General features: G+C 44.2%; 1 protein-coding gene across 8 annotated transcripts in view; it reads left to right on the top strand.

Moving 5' to 3' along the window:
* Nucleotides 1-9,389, top strand: part of LOC138651646 (cyclin-dependent kinase 11B-like) — a 74,422-nt gene extending 65,033 nt beyond the window's left edge. For all 8 annotated transcript variants that reach the window (XM_069741997.1, XM_069741996.1, XM_069741994.1 and 5 more), the window contains 7 exons: nt 4,670-4,775; nt 5,231-5,352; nt 5,751-5,858; nt 6,177-6,293; nt 6,777-6,925; nt 7,042-7,231; nt 9,054-9,389. In XM_069741997.1, coding sequence (XP_069598098.1) covers nt 4,670-4,775; nt 5,231-5,352; nt 5,751-5,858; nt 6,177-6,293; nt 6,777-6,925; nt 7,042-7,231; nt 9,054-9,146 — 885 coding nt within the window. In that variant the 3' untranslated portion in view covers nt 9,147-9,389. The remainder of the gene's footprint in view (nt 1-4,669; nt 4,776-5,230; nt 5,353-5,750; nt 5,859-6,176; nt 6,294-6,776; nt 6,926-7,041; nt 7,232-9,053) is intronic.
* The last annotated feature ends 2,632 nt before the right edge of the window (nt 9,390-12,021 follow it).

Genomic DNA, 12,021 nt, shown 5'->3' with positions numbered 1-12,021 from the left:
GATGAAGCGGAGGTGTACTGTCAGAAGTTTAGAAAGTGGTCTGTGCTTACTCAGTGGAATGAATGTGCCCTGGCGGCAATTTTCAGAAAGGGTCTTTCTGAAGCCCTTAAGGATGTCATGGTGGGATTTCCCACGCCTGCTGGTCTGAATGAGTCTATGTCTTTGGCCAGTCAGATCGATCGGCGCATGCGTGAGCGCAAAGCTGTGCACCATCTGGCGGTATTCTCTGAGCATAGGCCTGAGCCTATGCAGTGTGATAGGACTTTGACCAGAGCTGAACGGCAAGAACACAGACGTCAGAATGGGCTGTGTTTTTACTGTGGTGAATCCACTCATGCTATCTCCGATTGTCCTAAGCGCACTAAGCGGTTCGCTAGGTCTGCCACCATTGGTACGGTACAGTCTAAATTTCTTTTGTCCATTACTCTGATTTGCTCTCTGTCGTCCTATTCTGTTATGGCATTTGTGGATTCAGACGCTGCCCTGAATTTGATGGACTTGGAGTTTGCCAGGCGCTGTGGTTTTTCCTTGGAGCCCTTGCAGTATCCTATTCCATTGAGAGGAATTGATGCTACACCTTTGGCCAAGAATAAGCCTCAGTATTGGACCCAGCTGACCATGTGCATGGCTCCTGCACATCAGGAGGATATTCGCTTTTTGGTGTTGCATAATCTGCATGATGTGGTCGTTTTGGGGTTGCCATGGCTACAGGTCCATAACCCAGTATTGGATTGGAAATCTATGTCTGTGTCCAGCTGGGGTTGTCAGGGGGTACATGGTGATGTTCCATTGCTCTCAATTTCACCTTCCACTCCTTCTGAAGTCCCCGAGTTTTTATCAGATTACCGGGATGTATTTGAAGAGCCCAAATCTGGTGCCCTACCTCCTCATAGGGATTGCGACTGTGCTATTAATTTTATTCCTGGTAGTAAGTTTCCTAAGGGCCGTCTGTTTAATTTATCTGTGCCAGAGCACGCCGCTATGCAGAGTTATATAAAGGAATCCTTGGAGAAGGGTCATATTCGCCCGTCGTCGTCACCATTGGGAGCAGGGTTCTTTTTTGTGGCCAAGAAGGATGGCTCTTTGAGACCTTGTATTGATTACCGCCTTCTTAATAAGATCACAGTCAAATTTCAGTATCCTTTGCCGCTGCTGTCTGATTTATTTGCTCGGATTAAGGGGGCTAGTTGGTTCACCAAGATAGATCTTCGTGGTGCGTATAATCTTGTACGAATTAAACAGGGTGATGAATGGAAGACGGCATTTAATACGCCCGAGGGCCATTTTGAGTACCTGGTTATGCCATTCGGGCTTTCTAATGCTCCATCTGTGTTTCAGTCCTTTATGCATGACATCTTCCGAGAGTACCTGGATAGATTCATGATTGTATACTTGGATGACATTTTGGTCTTTTCGGATGATTGGGAATCTCATGTGAAGCAGGTCAGAATGGTGTTCCAGGTCCTTCGTGCGAATTCCTTGTTTGTGAAGCGGTCAAAGTGTCTCTTTGGAGTTCAGAAGGTTTCATTTTTGGGTTTCATTTTTTCCCCTTCTACTATCGAGATGGACCCTGTTAAAGTTCAGGCTATTTACGATTGGACTCAGCCGACATCTGTGAAGAGCTTGCAGAAGTTCCTGGGCTTTGCTAATTTTTATCGTCGCTAACTTTTCCAGTGTTGCTAAGCCGTTGACTGATTTGACCAAGAAGGGTGCTGATGTGGTCAATTGGTCCTCTGCGGCTGTAGAGGCTTTTCAGGAGTTGAAGCGTCGTTTTTCTTCTGCCCCTGTGTTGTGCCAGCCAGATGTTTCGCTCCCTTTTCAGGTGGAGGTTTATGCTTCTGAAATTGGAGCAGGGGCTGTTTTGTCGCAAAGTAGTTCTGATGGCTCGGTGATGAAACCCTGTGCCTTCTTTTCTAGAAAATTATCGCCTGCTGAGCGCAATTATGATGTGGGCAATCGGGAGTTGTTGGCCATAAAGTGGGCATTCGAGGAGTGGCGACATTGGCTTGAAGGAGCTAAACATCGCGTGGTGGTCTTGACGGATCACAAGAATTTGATTTATCTCGAGTCTGCCAAACGGTTGAATCCTAGACAGGCTCGATGGTCGCTCTTTTTCTCCCGTTTTGATTTTGTGGTTTCATACCTTCCGGGATCTAAGAATGTGAAGGCTGATGCCCTGTCAAGGAGTTTTGTGCCTGACTCTCCGGGTGTTCCGGAGCCGGCGGGTATTCTTAAAGAAGGGGTAATTTTGTCTGCCATTTCCCCTGATTTGCGGCGTGTGCTGCAAAAGTTTCAGGCTGATAGACCTGACCGTTGTCCTACGGAGAAACTGTTTGTCCCTGATAGATGGACTAGTAGAGTATCTCGGAGATACATTGTTCAGTATTGGCTGGTCATCCTGGAATCTTTGGTACCAGAGATTTGGTGGCTAGATCCTTTTGGTGGCCTTCTTTGTCACGGGATGTGCGTTCTTTTGTGCAGTCCTGTGGGACTTGTGCTCGGGCTAAGCCCTGCTGTTCTCATGCCAGTGGGTTGCTTTTGCCCTTGCTGATCCCGAAGAGGCCCTGGACGCATATTTCCATGGATTTTATTTCTGATCTCCCTGTTTCTCAAAAGATGTCGGTCATTTGGGTGGTTTGTGATCGCTTCTCTAAGATGGTCCATTTGGTACCCTTATCTAAACTGCCTTCCTCCTCTGATTTGGTGCCATTGTTTTTCCAGCATGTGGTTCGTTTGCATGGCATTCCAGAGAACATCGTCTCGGACAGAGGTTCCCAGTTTGTTTCGAGGTTTTGGCGGTCCTTTTGCGCTAAGATGGGCATTGATTTGTCTTTTTCTTCGGCTTTCCATCCTCAGACTAATGGCCAAACCGAACGAACTAATCAGACTTTGGAGACCTATCTGAGATGCTTTGTATCTGCTGATCAGGATGATTGGGTGTCTTTCTTGCCTTTGGCTGAGTTCGCCCTTAATAATCGGGCCAGCTCGGCTACTTTAGTTTCTCCTTTTTTTCTGTAATTCTGGTTTCCATCCTCGTTTCTCTTCAGGGCAGGTTGAGCCTTCGGACTGTTCTGGTGTGGATGCGGTGGTGGACAGGTTGCAGCAGATTTGGACTCATGTGGTGGACAATTTGACATTGTCCCAGGAGAAGGCTCAACGTTTCGCTAACCGCCGGCGTTGTGTTGGTCCCCGACTTCGTGTTGGGGATTTGGTTTGGTTGTCATCTCGTTATGTTCCTATGAAGGTTTCCTCTCCTAAGTTTAAGCCTCGTTTCATTGGACCATATAAGATTTCTGAAGTTCTTAATCCTGTGTCATTTCGTTTGGATCTTCCAGCTTCTTTTGCCATCCATAATGTGTTCCATAGGTCGTTGTTGCGGAGATACGTGGCGCCTATGGTTCCCTCCGTTGATCCTCCTGCTCCGGTGTTGGTCGAGGGGGAGTTGGAGTATGTGGTGGAGAAGATTTTGGATTCTCGTGTTTCGAGACGGAAACTCCAGTACCTGGTCAAGTGGAAGGGTTATGGTCAGGAAGATAATTCCTGGGTTTTTGCCTCTGATGTTCATGCTGCCGATCTTGTTCGTGCCTTTCATTTGGCTCATCCTGATCGGCCTGGGGGCTCTGGTGAGGGTTCGGTGACCCCTCCTCAAGGGGGGGGGGGGTACTGTTGTGAATTCTCTTTTCTGTTGTCGAACTCCTTCCTGTGGTCGTGAATGGTACTTCAGCGAGTTCTGTCTATGGGCTCCCTCTGGTGGCTGTGAGTGAAGCGGCTGCTTCTGAGGTTCCTTACACAGGTGACGTGGTTTATCCTTTGGTTGGCTGCTCTATTTAACTCCTCTCAGATCGTTACTCCATGCCAGCTGTCAATGTTTTTGCATTGGTTCAGTTCGCTCCTGGATCTCTCTGGTGACCTGCCTTCTCCTGCAGAAGCTAAGTTCCTGATAGTCATTATTTGTTCACTGTTCCAGCTGACATTACGGCACACGCTACACTGGTGGTAGGGGCCTCTTGGGCCATTTGGCACAACAAGTGTGTATGGCGGCCACTTGGACTAGCCTACACACGTTTACTAAACACTTCAGGGTTCATACCCAGTCCTCAGCGGATGCGAGCCTGAGTAGATGTGTTCTGCAGGCGGCGGTGCCCCAAGTATAGGGGCCTGTCTGCTCAATATTCGTCCATTGCTTCCCACCCAGGGACTGCTTTGGGACGTCCCATGGTCCTGTGTCCCCCAATGAGGCGACAGAGTAAAGGAGATTTTTGTGTACTCACCGTAAAATCTTTCTTTTAGCCTCTAATTGGGGGACACAGCTCCCACAATGTTGCCCTTCCGGGCCGTTGTTACTGTTGAGTTCTCATATTGTTTTCTTGAGCTCGTACATAGTGGCCTTCTTATAGGCATTCCTATGTTATTCATGTTACATTCCTCCTACTGCTTTTGCACAAAACTGGAGAAGGCTGACGCCGCCCAGGGGTGTATACTGCAGAGGAGGAGCCACAGTTAATCTTTTTCAGATTATGCATAGTGTCGCCTCCTAGTGGACAGCAGCATAACACCCATGATCCTGTGTCCCCCAATTAGAGGCTAAGAGAAAGAGATTTTATGGTGAGTACACAAAAATCTCCTTTTCTCTGCCGCTGATACTTGACCTGATTCTCTTTTTTTCCAGGAAATCGTTGTTGGGAGCAATATGGACAAAATCTACATTGTGATGAACTATGTGGAGCATGATCTGAAAAGCCTCATGGAAACCATGAAACAGCCTTTCCTACCAGGTGAGTGATGAATACACGGAGTCATTTATTATATATAATAAGTATATGTACATATACATATACTTTGTCATTTGGGAAATCTTGTTTCTACTGAATGTCCGTCCCTGCAGCCAGATCCCTAAATGGTGACCATTTATATTCATACCCTCCTGAATAGCCATGGCCTCTGTACTGGAGGTTGTAGTCATCTGTCACTGATTGCTTAGTGATAAAACGTCCCACAATTCAGTCCTGATGTAAGAAATAGAACAAGTTTTTAAAAGTCCTAAACTTCTCGGAATTGGAATTTAATTCCTAAAACTGTTGAACATGAATTAATCGCTGCAGTAAGTTCTGTCTTCTCTTCTTTTTCCAGCTGACGTCTGTTACTTATTAGTGGAGGACAGATTATTCCAACTATTTTAGTAAAGTAAAAAGTGACTATAAAACCCTTTGCCCATCTCTTCCCTCCGCAGGTGAAGTGAAGACACTTATGATTCAGCTGTTAAGGGGCGTCCGACATCTCCATGATAACTGGATTCTTCACAGGGACCTCAAGACGTCGAATTTACTGCTCAGTCATGCTGGAATATTAAAGGTACGACGTCTTCTGCCTCGTCTCCATCCGGCCTCCTGGAAGAAGCCAAAGAAGGGAAAGCTGTATGGTATTACTAATGAGCAGCGGTGGTCACCGCACTCGGACCTCTGGCAATTACACGTTGGTGACATATCGTAGTAATTAGGGGTTTCAGGGTTTGGAACGTCGGACGCTGCTCTTTATGGAGTTTTATGTGTAGATGAAGAGATAAACCTTGATAGCAAAGTGCAGTAGTGTTTTATCTCAAAGACATAAGGTGCAGACATTATGCTTTTCTTTACTGGGATGGGCTATTTCCATTTTTTCATTTAAGAGTGCTGGTATATTAAATCCATTTATCTTTTTGCACCCAATGATTTGCTTAATTCATTGGCTTTAGTTGTGTTTTATTTTAACAGGTTGGAGATTTTGGTTTGGCTCGTGAATATGGCTCTCCTCTAAAGCCTTATACTCCCATCGTGGTCACCTTATGGTATCGAGCTCCAGAACTTCTGCTCGGTGCTAAGGTACATGTCACTGAAAGACTGATAGACTTTGTCACGTTTACAACCATTTTTTTTAATGCTGTAATATATCTAAAATCAGACGAGACAGCTATGTAAATTCTCCATTGTACGCCGCCACTTCTTACTAATCTACCGAACATGGATGGTATGCGGCAGGATCGGACTACACAGGGTGTCCTTGTAGTTTATGTGGAGGTCCCTACATAGGTCAGGATGGTGTGCATGCTTCCATTTATAAGCATTACATAAAGTGTTGCCTGGTTGGACTTGGTTTTCAAGTCTTTTATAGTTTCATTCTTTTCAATATCTTCTTGCCAGGAATACTCCACGGCCATAGACTTGTGGTCAGTTGGCTGTATATTTGGAGAACTTCTGACCCAAAAGCCGCTCTTCCAAGGGAAATCTGAGATTGATCAAATCAATAAGGTCTTTAAGGTAAAGTTGTTGTTTTTTTTGTCATTTGTTGAAGTATCCTTGAGCTAAAGTATTATATAAAGGATCACACGATGGGTGTAGTTGTAATATCACACTATAGGGTGCACACACCGCAGTACTCTGCCGCTGCTACCGTCAGTGCACAGCACAGAAAAGGAGTAAAATGGTATACAAACAATATAATGTGTATATCGGCAATATCGCATTGTAATATGGATCCCGGACAGAAGATGGTAATCTGCTCACTAATAGATCAAGGAGAATATTTGGCAATTGGGTTATTGCCTTTTTGGCCAGTCCACACTCTTCTATGTCAACCTTTATGGAAGCCTAGTGAGTCCAAACTTCTCAAAGTGCTTGGAGGTGATCTGGTGGGATGAGTTACCGGGGGAGGAAGATTATCTCATGTATTATCAATATTACCAGGCTCTTCTGGATACTGTATGTAGTTATCAGTCAGCTGTACCGTATTTCTGTTTCCAGGATCTCGGAACCCCAAGTGAGAAGATCTGGCCCGGTTACAATGAGCTTCCAGCAATAAAGAAAATGACCTTCTCCGAATATCCTTACAACAACCTCCGAAAGAGATTTGGGGCTCTGCTGTCAGACCAAGGATTTGACCTCATGAACAAGTAAGTATTTCACGGCTGCATATGATCTTGGTCTATAGAGGAGGGAATGATTAGAAAACAGCTGTGACTGGTTCTGCTATCCCCCTAATAATGTTGTGTTGCGTCCCCCTCCCCAGGTTCCTGACCTACTGTCCTGCAAAACGAATTACCGCAGAAGACGGCTTAAAGCACGAATACTTTGGTGAGACGCCTCTGCCAATTGACCCGTCCATGTTTCCTACGTGGCCGGCAAAAAGCGAACAGCCGAGAGTGAAACGTGCCACAAGCCCTCGGCCCCCAGAGGGTGGACTCGGATACAGTCAGTTGGTAAGTTTGTCCATCCAGGACTTATATTCATTAGTACTGATCTTCTGCCACAGAGGAAGGATGATGCAGCATTAGAAGACCCGAGCTAATTATTAGTAGTGGGGGCATTAATGTGGAACGTAGGAATAATGTGCCAAAATCGGAATCAAACTACGGATTTTATTGCAGAAATGCCATGGATTGGCTGCAACCCAGCAAAGAGTGAAATAAGTGAAAATTACACACCATGAGTCAAGTTAATGCTGTGGATTTTTTATGTAGCACATGGATGACATTTGGTAAAATCTCATCCAAAACAACCCTACCCTTAACCCCCTCAAGACGGAGCCCTTTTTCGTTGTTGCGTTTCTTTTTTTCGCTCCCCTTCTTCCCAGAGCCATAATTTTTTTTAATTTTTACATCAACAGGTCTTGTTTTTTTTGCAGGACGATTTGTACTTTTGAACGACCCCATTGGTTTTACTATGTCTTGTACTCAAAAACGGGGAAAAACTTCCAAGTTCGGTGAAATTGCAAGAAAAAAAAAGTGCAATTCCACAACTATTTTTTGGATTGTTTTTTACCATGTTCACCAAATGGTAAAACTGAGCTGCCATTGATTGTCCAGGTCATTACGAGTTCATAGACACCAAACATGTCTAGGTTCTCTTTTATTTAGGTGATGAAAAAAAATCCAAAGTTTGTAAAAAAAACAAAAAACATTGCTTCATTTTCTGAGACCCGTAGCGTCTCCAATTTTTGTGATCTGGGGTTGGGTATGGGCTTATTCTTTGCGTGCCGAGCTGGCGTTTTTATTGATACCATTTTGGTGCAGACACGATCTTTTGATCGCCTGTTGTTGCATTTTAATGCAATGTTGTGGCGAACAAAAAAAAACATAATTCTGTCGTTTTTTTTTTTTTTTTTCTCGCTACACCGTTTACCGATCAGATTAATTCTTGTTATAGCTTGATAGATCGGGTGATTCTGAACGTGGCAATACCAAATATGTGGTTTTTTTAAACTGTTATTGTTTTACTTTGAATGCGCCAAATGGGGGGTAATTTGAACTTTTATTATTATAATTGTTTTTTTTATATTTTTAAAAACATTTTTTTTTTTTTACTTTTAGCATGCTTCTATAGCCTTCATGGAAGACTAGAAGCTGCCCTAACCCGATCGGCTCTGCTACACACAGGCGATGATCAGATCTTCTGTATATAGCTGACTTGCTGTGAGCGTCGACCATAGCAATCTGGCTATGATAACCATAGAGGTCTGCTTGATACCTCTGGTTGTCATGCCAACCCGTTGGTGACCCGCGATCACTTGACGGGGTCACTGATGGGTGAGATTTCCGGCACACTTGCCGGAAGTGCTCGTTAAATGCCACTGTCGGAGATTAACAGCCACAGGTAGATCGCGATTCCACCCGCAGCTGTTAGAGGCACATGTCAGCTGTTCAAAACAGCTGACATGTGCCGGAAAGGATGTGGGCTCAGTACCGGAGCCCACATCAAAGGGGGAGACATGCGTAGTACTAGTGCTGTGCATGTCGTGAAGGGGTTAATCTGTAATATGCGGCAGATTTCCAGATTTGCTTAGTAAATCTGTTCTTGCTTTTGAAGGAAACGTTCCCGGTGTTCATTCCACAAGCATTGATGGAGGCATAAAACACAGTGTGTACAGGGCCTTACTCCAGACACTGATTCAAGGTCTCACAATGCAACCATACAGTTAGTTTTCTGCATCCGATCACTATACATGACCATGTCTATGATGGGCTTTCCCTTCTGTGCTCGTGTGTATTGACCTCTATCGTCATATTCTCTCTTTTATTCCAGGGTGACGATGATCTCAAGGACACAGGGTTTCACCTTACCACCACCAATCAGGGGGCATCTGCGGCCGGACCCGGCTTCAGCCTCAAGTTCTAAGTCTGCTGGACATGAAATAGACTTCGGTTTTCCAATTTACAAACAATAATAATGACGATGAGGATTCGGGTCCCAGGAACCATAACACTGTACAATACAGACGCGTCCACCACTACGTCACATCATGAACGTTGTATTCCAGTGGAGGACCATCACACATGAGCAGGGACTGGCGTCTTTGACATATTTATTTTTCTCTATTATATATTTGTAGAAATAAAATGCAGTTTTTAATAGTTTAAATCCTTTTTCTTTTTAACAAATTTCCCTTTCAGTCGTCAGTAGGAGGAACAGGTTCAGATCTGATGCTGCGATAGTGATATTAGAAAGCTCGAGACAGGTCAAAGGTCTGCAGCCGGGCCCATAACGGAAAGTCCTCCCATGGAGCTTGCAGTGGCCTGATGGATACCGTTTGACGTAAGACCGTTTTACCAATAACGCCTGTTAGATTCCTGATTTTATGATTTTTCAGAGAGCATATATTTCATAGAACCCAGCCGGCTACTCCCAGCACCGCTGCAGGTGATTGTCAGGTCTGACACTATGGGAATGAGCTGTCATTCACCTCTAGCAGCGCTGAGAAGAGCCAGCCGGAGGCATGGCGCCAGACTACTGCCCCGATCGTTGTTGACAGGCTGTAACAGTGATGTCACTACGACAGTACTTGACCGCTGCAGCCAATCACAGGCTTAGTAGACTTTGTGCTATCTACAATGCTGAGTTCAATGATTTGCTGCAGCGGTCATGTGCTGTACTAGTGATTTCTGTAAAATTTTCTGAGATCCTGGTAGTTGCAGGCAGGCGTCGGCTGTTCGACGCAGCAGCCCCTAGCTGCGTGTACAGGTGAGATTGTCATCGAAGGGCATAAAAGGATATTACTGTGGTGTTATATGTACAAAACAGTTCACCGTGGACATCAATTATTTACCATTTTTATCTGTGCACTTTGTGCCAGACTGTGGGATCTATTATATAGTCGGAATTTTAAAAAAAAAATTAAAGATGTGAAATAATCCTGTATAAGGCCACATTCACACTAGCAGTATTTGGTCAGTATTTTACATCAGTATTTGTAAGCCAAAACCAGGAGTGGGTGATAAATACAGAAGTGGTGACATGTTTCTATTATACTTTTCCTCTGATTGTTTCTCTCCTGATTTTGGCTACAAATACTGATGTAAAATCCTGAAGAAATACTGAACATGTGAACGTGGCCTAAAAGAAACAAGGACTCCCCCATTGCTATATTTGTCTGTGTACAAGCTGCGGGAGAGGGTTTTGCAGCTTTTTCTGCAGCAGAGGGAGAAGCTTTCTGATACAGCAGCTGCTACCGACAGCTTGAGCCCAGATCATTAACATATTATTTCCATGTCTGATAGTAAATACTATTGTATGTATGTAATAGTTTTGCTTCTAGAGACCTTTTACAACCCCCTATACACATTAGATTATTATTGGTCATATCTATTGGTTCGGCGACACTGATCATCAGGGATCTAAGATGTCAGTTGAGCATGTCTGATTTCAGACTACCGAACATTTTGTTTTCCTGGAGATAAGCCGCTGGCAGAGATGTTTCGCCGTCAGCTTTTTCAGAGGATCGCTCCTGTGTATGGTAGAGATGGCTGTCGTCCAAAGAATCGTTCTCTAATGTGTATGGCCAGCTTTAAGACCCCATACACATTAGGTAGCTGTCTCGATTCCCCCCATACACAGGAACTTTCGGCTCGCCGCTGCCGCACTCCTCTGTGCAGAAAAAAGGGATCTCCTTTGAAATTGAGCAAGGCAGATCCTTCTCATCCCTGACACATTGTGTCGGGGTAAAATCAGGAGGCCCCTATAAACATCAGCCAATCCCGCCGACTTTAGTGTGATGTGTATAGGGGCCTTTGCTTGTGTATATGTTGCTCCGCCAGTTTTTGGTTTATAGAGGTTTCAGGGTTGGGACCCCGTCCCCTTTTATTCTGCTGATCGATCACTAAATACAAGCATCGCTATTGAAAAAATGTGATCACAACCCACAACAAAGACCCCGGACAATGTGGTAGGCAGATGCTTAATGCCGACGCTGCAGATTCTTTATAGATCTTCTGATCCACACAAGGAGTTTATTTGATGAGTCTCGCTGCGAATCTGGGAAACGCTGGAAGGAACGCGGATGGGAACATGTAACCCTATAGTGGTCAGATGTACTGGTACCATCATGCTCCCACTGTCAGGTTTTTGATATCTGTTTTAACCCCTTCCCTTTGCAGACCATTTTCACTACTGAACTTTCACTTTTCCTCCCTTTCTTTCCAAAAGTCATAACTTTATTTTTCTGTCTTGGGATTCATCTCATTCTAGAGTATTATTATTTATTATTATAATACATTTTTATAGCGCCATTAATTCCATGGCGCTTTACATGCGAGAAGGGGGCAAATATATAGACAAATGCATAGTATATAAAACGGTTTGATTGCTTTCTTTCTCCGACCGTTTTGACTTTTTTTCCCTGTTTACTGCATTTGGCTTAATTTATTTCAATAGATCGCACTTTTACTGACATAACAATACAGCTATTCTTTCTTATTTTTTTTTTTTAAAAAGCAAAAGTCTACTTGACTCAAACTTTTCTTTTATATGATTTTTTTTTTTAACTCTTAGTCCCCAAAGGGAAGTTAAAATGTCTGATCGTTATTCAAAGTATTGCAATAGTATGTTATTGCAGTTTATAGAGATTAAAGAAATGGCTTCCATGACTCGGCACCACACAATCTGAATGTGTCCATTTTAAATGCCTCCTGTCCTAGACTGCAGCATTTAAATGGTTAAACAGCAGCTAGATCCGGTGGCTGCTGTGTAATACAGCTGGCATCTGCAGGGTACGATG

This window comes from Ranitomeya imitator, chromosome 10 (genome assembly GCF_032444005.1).
Source record: "Ranitomeya imitator isolate aRanImi1 chromosome 10, aRanImi1.pri, whole genome shotgun sequence".
NCBI lineage: Eukaryota > Metazoa > Chordata > Amphibia > Anura > Dendrobatidae > Ranitomeya > Ranitomeya imitator.
The sequence above is the reverse complement of the archived record's forward strand: the minus strand, read 5'-3'. Positions and strand labels throughout refer to the sequence as shown.